The sequence below is a fragment of the Stegodyphus dumicola genome, chromosome 8, assembly GCF_044657685.1.
Source record: "Stegodyphus dumicola isolate Sdum_Otavi_A_Nest chromosome 8, ASM4465768v1".
Lineage (NCBI taxonomy): Eukaryota > Metazoa > Arthropoda > Arachnida > Araneae > Eresidae > Stegodyphus > Stegodyphus dumicola.
Window position 1 is genome coordinate 53,965,874 of NC_140775.1, and position 18,721 is coordinate 53,984,594.

The 18,721-nt window shown below is 32.4% G+C and overlaps 1 protein-coding gene across 3 annotated transcripts in view; it reads right to left on the reverse strand.

Moving 5' to 3' along the window:
- LOC118191816 (RAB11-binding protein RELCH homolog) overlaps nt 1-18,721 on the reverse strand; it is a 104,881-nt gene that overhangs the window by 75,379 nt on the left and 10,781 nt on the right. For all 3 annotated transcript variants that reach the window (XM_085821866.1, XM_035362669.2, XM_035362677.2), the window contains 4 exons: nt 10,013-10,198; nt 9,400-9,518; nt 8,399-8,680; nt 4,229-4,409 (listed from right to left, as the gene is read on the reverse strand). In XM_085821866.1, the coding sequence (XP_085677992.1) occupies nt 4,229-4,409; nt 8,399-8,680; nt 9,400-9,518; nt 10,013-10,198 (768 nt within the window). The remainder of the gene's footprint in view (nt 1-4,228; nt 4,410-8,398; nt 8,681-9,399; nt 9,519-10,012; nt 10,199-18,721) is intronic.

Sequence of the window (18,721 nt, forward strand, 5' to 3'; positions counted from 1 at the left end):
CCATTGCTTTTCAGATGCCACTCAGAGGGCATACGGTACTGTTGTCTACGTAAAACTGCGTAAACAAAAAGAAATTTCTGCGAGTTTCGTCGCATCAAAATGTCGTGTTGCACCTGCGAAAAGAATTACTTGGTGCATTATTAGCAGCGCATTTAGGTTCTGGAGTGAAAAAATTGCTTGATCAAAAGAAATCCTCGAGAATATTTTATTGGACTGATGCCAAAATAGTGCTATGCTGGATTAAAGGTACCAGTACCAAATGGAAATCTTTCATCGCCAACAGAGTTAACGAGATTAGGAAGTTAACACAACCGACAGAGTGGTTCTATTGTTCAACAAAAGAGAATTCAGCCGATGTTATGACGCGTGGTGTTCAAATTGACTTTCTTGTGAACTGTTCCAAATGGTGGTCATGCTGTGACTTTCTAACATGCTCAGAGATTCCTCATCAGGACTTATCAATTGAGGTAGCTGAAGAAGTATGTCCAAATGAACTTAAAAAGGACAATGAACTGCATAACGATTCTAACTTAGTTTTAATTGCATGTAATGAAACAAACCTCTTTAATGATATTCTTAATTTGTCTTCTAATTATACTAAACTTATTCGTATTGTAAGTTTCATTTTCAGGTTTATCCATAATCTTAAGAACTTTCAGGCAAGGAGGTACGGAGTACTTACTTTAGAAGAGATAAAGGATGCTGAGGTGTATATTTTATTAGAGGCCCAAAAACGTAAGTTTTGAGAAGAAATAAATCAATTAAAAAGAGGTAAGTGTGTAAACCTCAAAAGTACTAGTGTAGAACTAAAAAAATTGCAAAAATTGGTTGAGTGTCCAGATGAGAATTTAGCGAGTTTTTATACCACTGAAGGTATAGAATGGAAATTTATTCCTCCAAAGTCGCCAAATTTCGGCGGAATTTGGGAGGCCGGGGTTAAATCATTTAAGAGTCATTTGAAGAGAGTTATTGGGAATCAGTGTTTAACTTACTAACTAACTAACTAACTAACTAACTGTTTTAACTGAAATTGAAGGAGTATTGAACTCAAGACCTCTTACTCCAATTTCAGCTGATTACAATAATTTTGAAACTTTGACCCCAGGTCACTTTTTGGTTGGTAGACCTATCACAACTCTAGCTGAGCCAGATTTATCCAACATAAATGAAAACAGACTTTCTAAATGGCAAAGAATCACTAAGTATACACAAAAAATTTGGAAATTATGGAAACGTGATCATCTGAATAATTTAAAAGAACGTCACAAGTGGAAATTTTTAAAGGATGATGTTCAGTTGGGAACTCTTGTATTAATAAAGGATGAAAATTTGCCTTCAACCAAATGGTTATTAGGGAGAATAGCTGAGGTTTTTCATGGTAAGGATAACAAAATAAGAGTAGTAACTGTAAGATTGCCTAATCAGCATTTGCTGAAATGAAATGTTCGAGATATATGTATACTTCCTGTAGAATGATGGTTTATTTCTATTATAAACTGGTATTTGTTGTAATAATTTGAATGTATATTTTTCAATATCGTGATTTGTTATTGTGAAGTAATTTATTGTAGTGCCTTTATATTTATATTTATTGAAATAATAGTTTCGAAATTGTTAATTTCAACACCAGGAGTGTTTTGTATTAGCTGAGAAATGCTTGGCGCTAGAATGGAATCTTAGCTAATGGCGCATGCGCCGCCGGAATTGGCGTTGAAATGTATTCTGTGAGAAACTTGATTTTGTAGTACATTGGAAGTTGCGATTTATATGTTACGCTTAAGGTGAAACCTAGCACCAGAGTGTCGCTATGGAAAATAAATGTATTGAAACTGTGTAATGTGTGTGGTGTTATTTTATTACGATATATAGCTATCGACGGGAAATAGAATAAGTCAATTCACTTGTGTTTGCATTGTTAGCAAATTTGTACTAATTGAGTTAGCAGTTCATTTTTTTAAATTTATTTTTTTGTTTTATTTTAATTGTTACTACTTTTCAGAAAATTTTCTTTTTGCTTGGTTTAACTTTATTAGATTCTAATTACTAATAAAATCTCTGTTCTTTCATTGTTAAATTTATTTGTGTTGCTATTTAGAAAACTAATTTTACTTTGATTTTTAAATGACCTTGATTGTTTAGTTCTGAGCAGTATTATAATCATGAGAATGAATACCCAATATATGGCACTCGGGCTACAAATTGCTTCATTATCACCACAGAATGAGGGGAAAACTGGCTTAAAAGGAATATTTGTAAAATTATAAAATCATCAATATTAGTATTAAGGTGCCTAACTCTGTTTTACAGCTTTTTTGCAATATTTTACCTTTTATTACTAATGTTTTTACATAATTCTCCTATCCATCAGTAATAAAATACGCTCTTTCAAATAACCTTGAGTATACATCTGCATAATCTCTCCTTCCTAAGCAGATTTTTTTTAGCATGGAAAAGAGAAAATTCGCTGCTATATAAATAAGTTTTCTTTTGAACTTATCTTTTTTTTTTTACAGAATTTTAATTTGGAAAAATCCAATGTTACACTGATATCTTCATTTGAAGTATGAAATTGAGGAATTCCAATACAATATATTTCTATGTTTAGTTTTGGTCTAAGTTTTGGTTTAAAATATCCTTTCTACAGCTGCATTCCTTACTGGCAAATTTTAAAGATTAGACAAATTAATAAGTTAAGCATGTGAAAAACCCACCCACTTCTGCTAAAAACTGTTTGCACTTGCTCTGTGATCTCAGGATTGCCAGATACCAACTTCTATTTAAGCCTAAACAACTTTTTTTATTTAGTTATTACAAACCTATTTTATCAGATACATTATTTTAACATATAAACCTTTTACAATCGAATATAAATTATTAAAGTCGAAAAAAATAGCACAAGGAAATAGCAGAGCAGTAAAAATTTTGAAAATTACATGCATATAAATTTTAGACATACAGGTTTGTCAAAAGTAGCAAATTTGCGAGAAATCGCATAATCATGCAACACTGCCATACAATAATAATAATATTCTATAACACAGTACAAAGTCTGTAATCCGGACTTGTCAGGACTTCGGCGATTCTGGATTATAGATCATCAATTTAAATCTGGTAAGATGGCACGCAGAAATTATACAATTAAAATATGAAATCATAATTTATGAAATAAAGAACAATTATGATCTAAAGGGTATAAAAATTTACAAAAAAAAAAAAAAAAAGCTTAATATTTATTTGTTTACTTTATTAAACATTTCCTTCAATGTAAGTTGTTTAAGATGCTTTCACAAAAAACTCAAAAAGTTCCTTTTTCTTTTTTCTTATGTCATCCAATGCCATATTCCTCGCATAATTTTGAGACGGATATGCCTTTATCCTTTTGCAGCAATTCCACTTTTTGTTTGATGGACATCAAAACATGGTTTCGCTTTGTAGATCCTTTGGCAGCTCCAGAATTGGAAACTCTTTTTGACATAATCGAAAGTTCAAGCATAAAATTGCTCTAACAGTCTGCAAAAAATAATAAGCCAGATCCAATTAGAAGATTAAGAAACAGCGCAATCCGCAACATTAATTAAAATGCCTTAGAATCAGTAAAGATAATTTTAGTCCAGCTTATACTGTCATTTATACATTAAACATGCATGTGTAAACACATTACGCGCACGTGTAAAGCATACCAAAAAAAAAAATGTTTTACAAACATTTGAGGTCCGGATTATAGATCATTCTGGATAACGGACGTCCAAATTACAGACTTTGTACTTCTTAAATTAAATATTATATTATAAAATTAAAAGAAGACAAATTTCACAGTTCCATTATGATTCATTATGATGAAAATAAATGTACTAAATGCAAAAAGAAATACTACTCAGAGAAATCGCCGCTGAGTTTCAAAAGTGCAAATCAACATACATTCAGACACATATACATCTGTGCTGCCACATAAATACTTTTTGATGATATGGTGCATTGCCTAAACAGTACCTTTTCATGGTATTTTGGTGGGGATGCAAACTATCTAAAAGTACTCAATTTCTTAATAAAGTTTTACAAGACAAAAACTTGGAATAAATTACAAACAGCATATTTAAATAAACTGAATAATGAAAATTTGCAAAAAGGGGATGATACCACACAACAATTAAATTTTGCATTACAAATTCTGAATACAGCATAAAATATGATTTTTCATAAAAGAATAGATCAAAAGCATATAATTTACCTCCCTTTTAGCCAGCAAAATATTTGGAACTATGTGAGGTAAACAGCGAGCCAACATCATAATCACAGTTTCTTGAGAATTAACAATATCAGATACTTCATTTATTACCCGATTATCTTGTGCAATTTTTTGTGATTGGCAGAGACTAAACAATGTTTTCTGGAATTCTTGAGATATATTCCTTTAAAAAATACAATAAAATAATCACTAAACTGAAATGGCATAAGTTAAAGCTCTTCAGTATTTATCACAGATTAATAATTTTAGATTATTAAATTTTCTTTACAATAAGGTTTTCATGTCTAAAGAAATACAGAGCTCTTAAAAAGTGGTATTTTAAACACAACTTTTACTTATAAATTCCATTTCTTATGTAATAAAAGTTCCTGTTATTACAGGATTTTATATTCCTCACAGAAAATAATAAACATATAACAACTGCACCTTATATGACATTTTAGATGGAATAATCAAAAAGGTATTTATCTCAAGTAAATACACTATTTAAAAAAGGGTGTCACAGGCTATAAGACTATGAAAAAGGCTTATTTTTGCCATGCATCAACTTATTACTAGCAAATGTTTATAGCAACACACTGAGAATGACAAATGAACCAAATTATAACTGTGTGAATGCAATCACAATTTTGACTGACAGCATTCGAACAGATAGAATTTGGAGGTCTAAATCCTATTAAACTACTGTGAGGATCACTGGATTAATGAACTTTAAATGTTTCCATTTTCCATATATTCAAAATATGTTTTAGATATTTTTTAATATGATATACACATTTATGTGCAGAAAAACTGAAATGAGGGATAATTATAAGGAGATGTTTTTGTGGATATGTTACAAAAGTAACAGGCTCATACTTAGATAAGAGAATATTTGAAAGGATCACATAGCTAAATATTTTGTTACAAATTTAAAAACCTAGAAAAAATGTCCAGTGTTCATCACATTTAACTTTATGAATAACAAAGTGGTATGATACTTTTAACATACATGATGTTACAGTTTACCAACAAAAATCAATTTATGAGAATCTGCAGTCTTTTAAAAAAATATACGCATGCACATATAGAAGAAAGTAAACATATGCAAAGCTCCTGTGTTTCATTTACAACTAGCCACATAATCATCCATGAAATTGAAATGTCACATCCACATACTTATTGCTCCCCCTACACATTTTCAGCACATAATTTAAACTTTTCAGCTAGGGCAGCTAAGCAAGGGTGTCAGTAGTCAGCAGATTACTCCACATAAATAAAAAGGAACAGTAATAAAAACAGAAATCTTGATTTCTTTGAAATATAGAATGTGATAATATAAGGTTAACTGAAAAGATGGGAAAGTGCCTTTATTTCTCTTCCCCAATATTACACACAGCAGCTTCTTGTTGAGTTTTGTGAAGGTTACACATCGAAAATGGTCCAGATATTCGTGGCTTTCAGTATTTGGTCACAGATAATGGAAGTATATAATACAGTTTATCATCACTTGTCATGAAAATATCTCTATGATTATAATGCAAAGATGTGATTGAATTTTTTGTTAAACTTGTGAGAAACTGTAAGAAAACACTTGTAATGCTGCAGTATGCATAAGAAGATAATGAAACATTTTGCCCTGCTTTAGTATATAATTGAGAAATGCAATTCAGGATGGTAACACAAAAATGATGAATAATGCACATTCTGGCAGATTATCGACAATAATACAACATTGCATACGGTTATGCAAGTAAAAACTGGTGAAATATATTAAAACAAAAATTTTATAAATATAATATTTTTTAATCTTACTTCCAAATGAACAGTTAGTACAATTGCAAACATTAAACCAAGTTAAAAAAGATAACATATTCAGTTACCAGTCAAAACAGTTCGAAATTCTTTAAATGCATTCTCATGGACAGATAACACATACATATTCAGAATCATACCTATATAAACATTCATTTTTTAATATGTAAATTTTAATGTAATAATAATATGCAAATATTCATTCACATTAACATAAAAACAATAACATCAAATAAAGACTTTATTCTAAACTCCTGAATATATACTTACGTTTAAAAATTCAAGTTTACATAATCAACTCTACAAACTAAGAGGAGATGAAGGGTATTTACATGAGCAGACTTCGGATATTTGGATTCTACAACAAACTTATGCAATGCTGAAGGATAAAACACCGAGGGTCTGGCTGCAAAGGAATTACTGTAACTTTTCCTAACACAGTCACAGTATCTAATATTCATTATTGTTCACAGAGGGAAGACATCCTCTCCAACATGCTAACAATGCTGGGATAATTGCATATCATCAGAGAAAGCAGAAAATCTTATTGCTCAGTTTTTTCCCCTTAAACATCTATAAAACTGGAACATTTCAGCATTGTAGGGCAGGAAACTTTATCACTCAGTCATTCTTTGAACATCTATAAAACGGAATATTCATAAGTAGATCAGGAACTTTTACTAATCGGTAATTTTATAAACATTTGTAAAACTGGAATATTTCATCAACGTAGGGTGGGAACTGTTATTGCTCAATCATATTTTAAATATCAGTAAAACTGAAACATTTCATTAGTGAATGGCCAGAACCTTTATCACTCAGTCATTTTTCAAATATCTGCAGAAATAGAACATTTCATCAGCATAGGGCAGAAACCTTTATCAGTCTGTCTTTTAAATTCACCTCCAATCAAAATCTTTCACCATCTCAGTAAAAACTACACACCTTTCTACAATATATCATCTGCAAATTTCTCTTTTTCTATTTTTTCTAACTCAAAGTAAAAGCATGAAAGCTAAAAAAAAAAAAAAAAAAAAAAAAAAAAATAAATTCCTATAAAAACTTTCCTATTTTCCTCCAGATTCTATTATTAATTAAAAGGCATCTTTTGACGAAGCCATGGCATATTTAAACTTAATTGGTCAATTACAGTCTGCCACAACCTTTTCCAAACCAATTATAACCATGTAGCAATTAAAATTAAGTACCACACATATTTTTCTACATCCTCACAAGAAATAGCGAGTAAGGTATTTTTTTACCTTGCTTGTTGTGGGGATTCTCGAAGATAATTTCATGCCTTAACAAAAAGTCTTAAAGTCTTTTTTCATGTGAACATTTATTTCTTAGGCAGGCCTCGCTGTCTCATTATGGGAACAGAAAACTTTTCTCTCCCTCTAACAGACCCAGAGAGAAAATATAGCCTTTATTCACACTCTAATTGTTTAATTTTTAATGGAACCTACATTTTTACAGCTCAATCCCTATTTTTTCGACATTTCCTGTCAAGGAATTCACAGCATTTAGAAATAACCCTAAAGCTTATCTCTACACAACAACATCAATTCGGCAGACAGTGAACAACAATTATTATGCAGATATCTTGAAAAGTATTTATATGTAACCATGAGGAAAAAATGATCGGATTTGCTCAAAATACAGTTTTACTCCAGGACAATGCCCAACAGCATGCTGCTGTGACATTACACTGCCTGAAATTAATGTGTTTAACTAGGGCGTTTGCATATAGCCAAGACTTAACGACATATGATTTCTGTGATTTGACACTGAAAAGTTATTTGGGAGAAGAGTTAACTTCAGACAAGAAAGTGAAAAATGCAATGTACACAATGCTAAAAAAGCTATCACAAAACAGTGTATTTTATGTCTTGGAATCATTTATAAGACACTGTGATAAGAGTAATTCTATGTTAGATTCAAATTTGAAAGGAAAACATATATATATATAAGGTCCATAGAGTAATCTGATTTTAAATTAGAAAATCAGTTTCAAATCATTTTATTCTTGTATTAGTATATCCACTTATAAGTACACTTTAATCTGCTAAGTTCTCTCCTAGCAGACCTCTACTCTTTAGAAACACTATACACTGTATAATTTCCCGCTGTTCACTTACAACAGATAAACTTAGTTTATCTGTTAATATACCATATGTACTATACCAACTAAATATGCATATGTAAATATACCAACTAAAATATGTAATTGAATTTTAAATCTTATAACAGTTATGGCAGCTGTATTCTTAAAAAATTAATTAATTAATTAAAAATTTGTGCACTTATCATTTTATGATTATATGCAAAAGTTAAATACAGATAAAAGTTTTAATATACCTTTCAACTTTATATGACAATTCTGTATAACTATTTGAATGAGCATTTAGCATATCTACATTTTTATTCACAGTTTCAGAATTAGGTTCCACTTGGAATGTAGTAAAAGAATCATTTGCAGCAACAGAAACTGGACTGTTATCAACTTGCTTGCCCACTATTACATATTCTTGTGTGTCAGATGAATCTACAGATTTCATATCCTCTCCTACACCAGAAAGTGTATGTCCTGCATTCTCTGATCCAGTATTTCCGGAATTCATTTTAAACATCTTAAGCTCTCTAGAAAAAATAAAAATTTTAGATCAGTTTTCTAAAAATTATTTAATTAGAATTTAATATGAAAATAGGAAATGCCAAGGAATAAAAAAATATACTGATTAGAAAATATGAAAATAAATATATCTGTTTTTTTAACATAATAATACTTGAAGTTAGAAGAATATAACTTGAGTCGACAGTTCCTTCAATGCTCTTGCATAGTATGATAAGAGAAAACATATTAGATTCCCTACAAAGAAATCTCCCCCCCTCACACTAGTGCTCAAAACCTATGAAGATTCATAAACAACTCCTTTACTACATACTTAAAACATGAAAAATGACTTATAATAAAAATGAAAACAGCTCCTTTACTACATACTTACAACATGAAAAATGAGTCCAATTAATCAAAAATATGTAATATGGGTTTAAAAATTTCATTTCTATAGTCAAAGATTTGAAACTATTGATCATGGAATAAATTTGTACATGCTTACATTAAAAAATCATTTTGAGAAATATGTCAAGCTTATCAGGGAGTCCCCAAAATACAAGTCTTTTAGTATTTTTATGCAATATCTTGAAAATATTAAATCACAAAATATTTCATTAATTTTTTTTTAATATTAAACTGCCATAAAATGGCCAACACAGTCAGTCCATTAGATAGATTACTACTAACCAGGCTAAACAATAAGTAATTAAAACTTGTTAAAAGGTAAATTAAAAATATTTACCTTTTTAAACTTTTCACTTCAAGTGCAAGATTCTCTTTTTCTTCAGCAATCATTGCTAATTCATCCTTTTCATGGATTAGTTTTGTAATTTGGTCTAACAAGTTTTTTTGTTCTTGTTTCTAAAATGTAAATGAAAGTGCTCAGCAATAATTTATTACAACAGAATAACAATTTAAACATATCAGTTATTAAAATTTAAATTACATAAAATCAGCTACAGAAAGGATTAAATCACTTGAAAGAATTAAACCTCCATGAATACATCAACAAAAACATAAAAAATATTGATTTCCATTAAAAATATCAAACCTTAACATAATCACTCTAGTTAAAATATCACAATTTCACTCTGTGCCACAGACTGCTGACATAAACTACAGGTAAACTGAATCAAACATCAACTGATTTTATCCAATTATTTCTTACTTATCAATGTGGTAAAATGTTCAGTACATACGAAAACATTGGTTATGCACTAAAATAGGCTTAAAAAAATTGTTTCACACAAATAGAGAAAACACTAGGATCTATGAAATTTCACTGTGACAATCACTAGTTAATATTAATGGGGAGGGTAAATAAAAAGAAATGTTAAAAAATAATTACAACTTACGCATTTTTCATTATTACGAAAGTCAGAATTACTCTCATCATTCTCTAAAGCTATACGATCTGTCTGAACCATCTTGGTAGAAACATCATTATGCAAATACATATATCTACTAAAATTTCGATACAGTTGAAGTAAATTTGGTGGCTTAGGGATATTAAGGCCAACATCATCCCAGTCTTCAAAATCCTATAAATAGGGAAAACCAACTTGATTCTTAAGGTCATTATAAAATTTTTATACTAGGTTATTTCATTTCAACATCTTAATGCATTTAATAACATAGAATATGCACATTCAAGTGAATTTTGTAAAGATACAATGTCTCAGCTCAGAAGAATGCATTGATAAAAACGAAAAAATACACACAAGCATCATTCCACATACAGAGGGGTCCAAAAATGTACTCACTGTTTGTAGTTACACAATATCTAAACACAAAAATTTTCACTCGCTGATCTAATGTGTAGTGTAGTGCAAGGTATTAAATTTGGTGTGGTAGGCAGAGCTGGCAGTTTATGCTGCACATACGCAGGTGGTGCAAGGAGCCAGTAATATTAGCCAGTGCAGCAGAAAACAACCGAGTAGCAACAATGGCTTAGGTTTGCTTACTGTTTGCTGAATGCAAGGCTACACTGAAATGGTAGCAGAAGAACATGAACATTTACCAGGTACAATGGCAGTGGCAGAGAAAGAATGGAACAACATCACCAAATGTGGAATAACTGCCTGCATCCAGTGCTGCAACTTTTTACAAAATCACTGCAAAATCAGTGAACCAGGCAGCATACGAAAACGGGGTCAGCCAGTCAAGTGTAAGACAAATTCTGAAGAATGAGAAGTGGAAAGTATATATTCTAAGATTGCTACATGCAATGAATGAGGACAATCCCAGATTGAAGGATGGAGTAATGTGAATGGTTTCAGCACATGGTTGGCTAGGATCAGAAATTTGCAGAGAAGTTTGTAGGGACTGACTAGGCACAATTCAAATTTAATAGTACTGGGCTCCTGAAAATACTCATGCTCATGTGGACAGTGAATCTACTGGAGTTCGCTGCGTGTTGCTAGTGTTCGAGATGTCAGGCTGTGCCTCAATAAAACTGTACTTAGACAGTGGGTGGATCACAGAGGTGCTCCACCACGGTGCGCCGCACTATATCTACTCGGTCTTGTGACTGTCAAGAATGACGTGTACTGACAAAAACCGATGAACTGTGTGAAAAATTGTCGTCAAGTGCTGCCATTGTGCCACAGACACTAACATCCATAGTTTGGTGTGCAAGTTGGCACCATGGACATACTATAGAAGCCGCTGGTGGTCATTTCAAACACATACCATAAATTATTTTGAGAAATTAATTTAGTACAATGATGAATTTCTAAAAGATCTAATATCCATAACACATATGCATAACACTGTTAAATGCTTCTCTTTGCTCCTGATCAATTTTATAAATTTTATAACAGAACAGATATTATCATCACTAAAAATGTTTTATTCATCTTTAAATGAAAAGAGGATTTTTTGGTTGTTGTTGTCGTATCTGCGAGAGCCATTTTGATTTTCATTTTTAGGAATGTTTTTTACAACAGATAATGTAAGCATAGATCAGTAATTTTTACTCTGCAATGTAGGATAGCTTTCTTAGATATCAATTACACGATCAGTATTCTTCACTTTTAGATTCGGGAGGATTTACAGATATTTTATTAGTTGTGCTTTTATTATTTCTCTGAGATATCTTGGTCATCCTTTATGTAGAGAAAAGAAAGAAATTCACCGAAATTTACATATTTAAAAGAATCAGTATTTTTCACAGTGCAATCAGATCCTGGTATATACCTAGACTTATTTCATGCAATATAGTTGAAAGTGATAACAATCCTGTAAGTGGTTAAATTGCTGACGATTGTGATATTGAGCCTACGAACTTAAATTTTGTAATTTTTTTTTAAGTTGATTTAAATTTGAATATTTATTTTACTTAAAAAATATTACTGACTTTTGATACAGGTACTGAATTTCAAATATTAGTTTAAACATTTGAGTTTTAATTTGCATAGCCAGATAGTATTAGATGCATAGAAACCTAGCTGTTTAAATTTAGGATATAAACTTACAAACATATCTAGGATAAATACCTGATAACAAATTTAGATAATCAGGATTTATTCTAACCATATTTTAAATAACACTAAATGTTTTTCATTTTCAGAATTCCAGTAATCTTCTATAACACAGTTAGTAAAAGAATTAGTAGTGTTTTTCATACATATTAATTTTCTCTTTTTCATGTACATATATAATATAACATAATAAATTAAAATGGTACTCCTGTTATCAGGACTGGGTTCAGATGTATACGTATGTATGCACTTATGTATATGGATATATATGTGTGTACAAACACAGATACATATTCATGCATACATGAACACATTTAACCATCCATACCATGCATACATACATTTCTGGACCCGGTCTTGAAAACAAAACAGTATCATTAAAAATACAATCACAACTTACCAAGATTTTCACCTTTAATTACAATTTTTGAAACAGACTTTCTTTTTTTTTTAAAAAAAAAATAGATATAAATACACAACAAGAATATATCTTTATAATGATGGTATACACATAGTTCATTGAATTTATAAGTAACTGTTTTTGGAACTGGGAAGCAATGAAATACATATTTATTAATTTTTTAAAATATTCAGACACATAATAATTACCAAAACGAGAAAATAAATTAATTGTAATTTATTACCATTAGCAAAAAAGCCCATATACTGCAAATAAAACTACAGTACTTTTCCGTTTTGCCGGCACAAATGATAAAGTCACCAATAATGGTACAACTGACGCCAAACGGAATATCTTCGCTGGGTAACTTTTTACGCCTCGTTTTCAAAAAAGTCACAGCCATTTCTTATCAAATTAATTGTTTCTTTCAATACTGGCCTACAATTAAATAGAATATTTACAAAGATAATTAAATTTTATGCTCTAAGACCAACTTGCGGTAATTAAGTCAATTAGGTTGCAATCACACCACTCACCCGAAGGTGAAAATATAGAAAAGGCAAAATCAAGGGTTAAATTCATCAATTCTAAAGAGAATGCACTAGTGAAGTAAAGCACTATGGTTTTACGTAATTTCTGAGTAAGCTATTCGTACGAATTGAAATAATTCTTGCATTTAAACTTGTATTCCAAATTAAGATTACAAACTAAGATTAACTTGAAACTGATGTAGATAATTATTGAGAGAATTATATTTTTGTAATGTAGTTTACGTGAGATGAGATCACTTGGGGTAACATGATACGAACCAGCGAACCAGGATGTTGAACCATGATAGCATAGTAAATTCTTAAATTAATGTCTTTCTACAAATTTATAAACCATATTAAAATATTTATGCCTTCAAAATAAAAAATTCTTAGAACTAATATTTGTTAACATTTTTTATGTTGTGGTGATGGCGATAAGGAGCGCGCCTTGCGCCCTCCGATAAGTGTGGCAACCCTAGAGGAGAAGTTTCTTACGAGTAGCGAGCAGAGCGAAACAGGCAGGCTGTCGGGGAGTATGCGCGATGTTCCTAAATAAAGCTTAATTTTTATTGTGCACTATGTCTTGTTAATATTTATATTAATGCATATTATATTATACATGTAAGAACATAATCTGTGATATGGAATTCAAGGATTGGTGGTAAAACATAACCGGAAATCACCATAATGGTAACCCGGACTGTGTTTTAAATCGTATGAACGGTTCTCAAGCACTTTCGGTTTTGACTACAAGCCATCACTCAAGATCTCCAAACCAGAAGTAATGGATTACATCGGTTTTTATCCTCCGGATCACAGATGAGTAGTAATTATAGATCATTTTATAATTACATTTTCTACTTATCATTTAATTTAATTTTCTTTAGTTAAATTTTTGCTTTTATTTTGGCTTAAAAACCTTGCACAATGTCTGATGTTCATGCCGTCCAAATTCCGGTTTATAACCGATCAAACCCATCTTTATGGTTTATTATGTGTGAAAGTACCTTTGCTCTTGCCACCCCCAAACCTATCACAGAATCCATTACTAAATATAATTATGTAGTTGCTCATCTTCCTCCAGATATTGCATCAATAGTACGGGATTTACTTATGAAACCAGATCCTATTGATCCATATACAAAGCTCAAAACTGAGTTAATAAATCGTTCAGGAGAATCTTCTCAGCAAGAAATTCGCCAATTATTATCTGGAGAAGAATTAGGTTCTCGAAAACCTTCCGATTTGCTTAGAAATATGAAACGTCGAGCAGAATCTTTAAATGTTCCTGATAACTTAATGTTAGAATTATTCCTTCAACGTTTGCCTTCGACTGTTCAGTCTATTTTGGCAGCGGTTTCCAATTTAACTGTAGATAAAGCTGCAGAAATTGCCGACAGAATTTTAGAAGTAAATCCAACCCCAGGGACTTGTGCCGTTTCTCGCACAGTCGATCGGTCTCTTGAGGATAAATTATTTAAACAAATAGAAAAATTAAACAAACGTATTGATCGCATTTCTCTTTCTCGTGGTCGCTCACCAAATCGCGGAGATCGCAATAAGGAAAGGAGCAATTCCAAAAGGAGAGATTATTCTGTTTGCTGGTATCATAGACGTTTTGGGAAAAAGTATAGAGATGACAAATGTACAAAACCTTGTTCATGGCAGGGAAACGAAACCAGCAAAGAAAAGAGGCGACTTATTCTTTGCCTCAAGTTTCACGTCGCCTGTTCGTTCGTGACCGTAGAACAAACCTTTCATTCTTGGTCGATACCGGCTCTGACGTGTCCTTACTTCCAGCAAATAATTCTCAAAAACGGAATTCGTCCCAACAAACACTTTTCACTGCTAATTCTTCTACTATTCATGTTTATGGTCAAAAAACACTTTCTTTGGATTTCAAATTAAGACGACAGTTTACATGGACTTTTCTTATAGCAAATGTTAGTACACCTATTCTTGGAGCAGATTTTCTCCATTTCTTTGAATTGGTCCCTGATCTCAACAAATGTCTCAAAGATTTAAAAATGCATTTTAAAACCGTCGGTTGCGTGAAAAATGCAAGCAGTTATTCAGTAAAAACTGTATTTAGTGATACACCATATCACACAATTTTAAAAGAATTTCCTTCAATTACTAGATTACCAGATCCTAACCAACCTGTTAAACATAACACCGTTCATTATATCATAACTAAAGGTCCACCTGTGGTTGCAAAACCTCGTCGGTTAGCTCCAAATCGCTTAAAAATAGCAAAACAAGAATTTCAAACTATGATGCAATTGGGGCATTTGAGACCTTCGAGCAGCAATTATGCATTCCCACTTCACATGGTTCCAAAAAAGGGAAGTCTGGAATGGAGACCTGTAGGAGATTACCGAGCATTGAACGCTCAAACAATAAAAGACAAATACCCTATTCCATGCTTAGCCGATTTTACTGCTGCACTGCATGGTACTAAAATTTTTAGTCATGTCGACCTGATTAAGACATACCATCAAATACCAATTAACCCAGCCGACATCCACAAAACCGCCATATGCACACCATTCGGTTTATTCGAAAGTACCCGTATGCAATTCGGCTTATGCAATGCATCCGCGACTTTTCAACGCTTTATAGATGAAGTCACGCGGGATTTAGAAGGTGTTTACGCTTTTGTCGATGACTTGCTCATAGCCTCTAAAGATTCTGAGGAACATTGCAGGCATTTGAAAGCTTTATTTTCCAAACTTCAGGAATATGGACTTTGCATAAATGTTTCAAAATGCACCTTTGGTCAAACGTCTATTCATTTCTTAGGTTTTCACCTTAGTGAAAACGGAATTGAACCTCTTCCTGACAAAGTCAAATGTATTTTAGATTTTCCTCAACCTACCACTCTCACTCAGCTTCGCCGATTTTTAGGCATGTTTAACTTTTACAGATGTTTCATACCTAAAGCAGCACATATTCTTTCTCCTTTAATAAAATTGTAAGAAGGCTATATGAATAAAAAGAAATCTCGTTCGCGTGTTCAGAATTCATCCCCACAATTAAATTGGAACGAGAATGCTGAACAAGCCTTTATTGCTGCCAAAAATGCCATTGCTCAGGCTACCCTTTTGAGACACCCTATTCCCGGAGCCCAGCTAAGCATCTGGGTAGATGCCTCAGACGTCGCAATAGGCGGCACACTTATGCAATTGTCTCAACAAACATGGGAACCTATAGCATTTTTCTCTATGAAACTCAATAAAAGTCAACAGAAATGGTCCGCGTACGATAGGGAATTATTTTCTATTTATTCTGCAATTAAGAAATTCCGACACATGTTGGCAGAAATTTTATAATTTATACGGATCAAAAACCGTTAATATACGCTTTTAAACAGAACTCTCATAAATGTTCACCTCGACAATTGCGACATTTAGATTTTATTTCTCAGTACTCTACTGATATTAGGCATGTGCAAGGTTCAAAAAACGTCGTTGCTGACGCTCTTTCAGGAATCAAAATTGATTCCATAACAAAATCTCCATTTTTGGATTTAAAAAATTTTTCAGAAGCTCAACAGCATGATCCGGAGGTACAAGACCTTCTCAAAAACAACACATCATCTTTGAAACTGGAATTTAAACCGTGCCAATATTCTGATGGTAATATTCTTTGTGACATATCAACGGACATTCCTCGTCCATTTGTTCCAAATTCCTTTCGCAGACTCATCTTTAATCATCTGCACAATCTGTCACATCCAGGAACTGCAGCTATTACGAAGCTTATTTGTTCTCGTTATGTATGGCCCGACATGAAACGTCATATCAAAAATTGGGTGAAATCCTGTGAATCTTGCCAAAAATCGAAAATTACTAGGCATACTAAAGCACCACTGGGCACATTCTCTCTTCCTGATGCACGTTTTTCAGAAATCCATATGGATATCGTCGGACCGTTACCTCCATCAGAAGGCAACGTGTACCTTTTGACTCTAATAGATAGATTCTCCAGATGGCCTGAAGCCATTCCCATCCCGGATATGAAAACGGAAACCATTTGCAGAGCCATCTTCAACTGTTGGATATCTCGTTTTGGCTGCCCATCGATCATAACAACAGACCAAGGTTCTCAAATGAGATCCGCACTTTTTGCAGAATTTACGCGCATTTTGGGTACGAACAGAATCACAACAACAGCTTATCATCCAATGTCCAACGGCATTGTTGAACAATTTCATCGACATTTAAAATCTTCTCTCAAGGCTCACGAGACCAAAAACTGGACTGAAACACTACCAGTTGTTATGCTTGGTATTCGGACAGTCGTAAAGGAAGATCTACAGTCATCTTGTGCTGAACTGGTGTACGGCACAACTCTCAAGCTGCCTAGTGATATGATAACGTCATCTAAGATATCTCCGTATGACACTCAATTTATCACGAATCTTCGGCATAGAATGCAACAATCCAATCCAATAGCAACATCTGCACATTGCCAAGAAAAGTGTTACGTAAGTGCTACCTTAAAGTCGTGTACGCATGTATACTTATGTGTCGATCGAGTAAAGCCACCTCTGTGCCAACCATATACAGGTCCGCATAAAGTCCTTTCTAGAACGGACAAAATTTTCACAATTGATATTAACGGTCTGAAATCTACTGTGTCTATAGACCGTGTGAAACCAGCCTATTTGCTTTCGGACTCTAATTTGCCTGAACTGAAAACAAATAAAGACTTAAAGACAGTTCAGCAGAATAAATCTGCAAACGAACTCTCTAAGACACAAACTGTCACCAGATCGGGAAGACATGTTCACTTCCCTAAGAAACTTGCTTCTTACGTAACAATTTAAAACATTTTTTTTTTAAATTCATATCTTAACATATTTCTTGTTATTTCATGTTTATTATATGTGTCAATACCTTGTTGTATATTGAATTGCATTTTGATCTTTTCTAATTTTATATTCTTATTTTGTAATCATGTAAAAAATACCCGACAGTACGGATCCTCTGAGATAATTTCATAACCTATGTCATTCCTTTGAATAGCCATTAAAGAAACTGGGGGGAAACTCTGTGGTGATGGCGATAAGGAACGCGCCTTGCGCCCTCCGATAAGTGTGGCAACCCTAGAGGAGAAGTTTCTTACGAGTAGCGAGCAGAGCGAAACAGGCAGGCTGTCAGGGAGTATGCGCGATGTTCCTAAATAAAGCTTAATTTTTATTGTGCACTATGTCTTGTTAATATTTATATTAATGCAGTAAGAACATAATCTGTGATATGGAATTCGAGGATTGGTGGTAAAACATAACCGGAAATCACCATAATGTGCATACTGTATGTTGTTGCCGACAAAGTCTGCTTGGCGAGATTTGCATTGGCGAAACGGAAAAGTACCAAAACTACTTATTAGTAGTGAAATTATACAGATAAAACACATTTTAAATATGATATGAAAAAACTCGGTACTATTCCGTTTTGAGGACCGTAAAAAATCGCCAAACTATTGTTGATGCCAGTGAAGCCAAAAATAATTGCGGCAACCCCAACGCAAGAAAGGAAGTATAATAGTAAATAACTATCTAAGATTATTGCTTTAATTTAGATAAAAGTTTAACTTCATATAATACTTTTTCATTATTTTAATTTATATAAAAAAAGGATAAACATA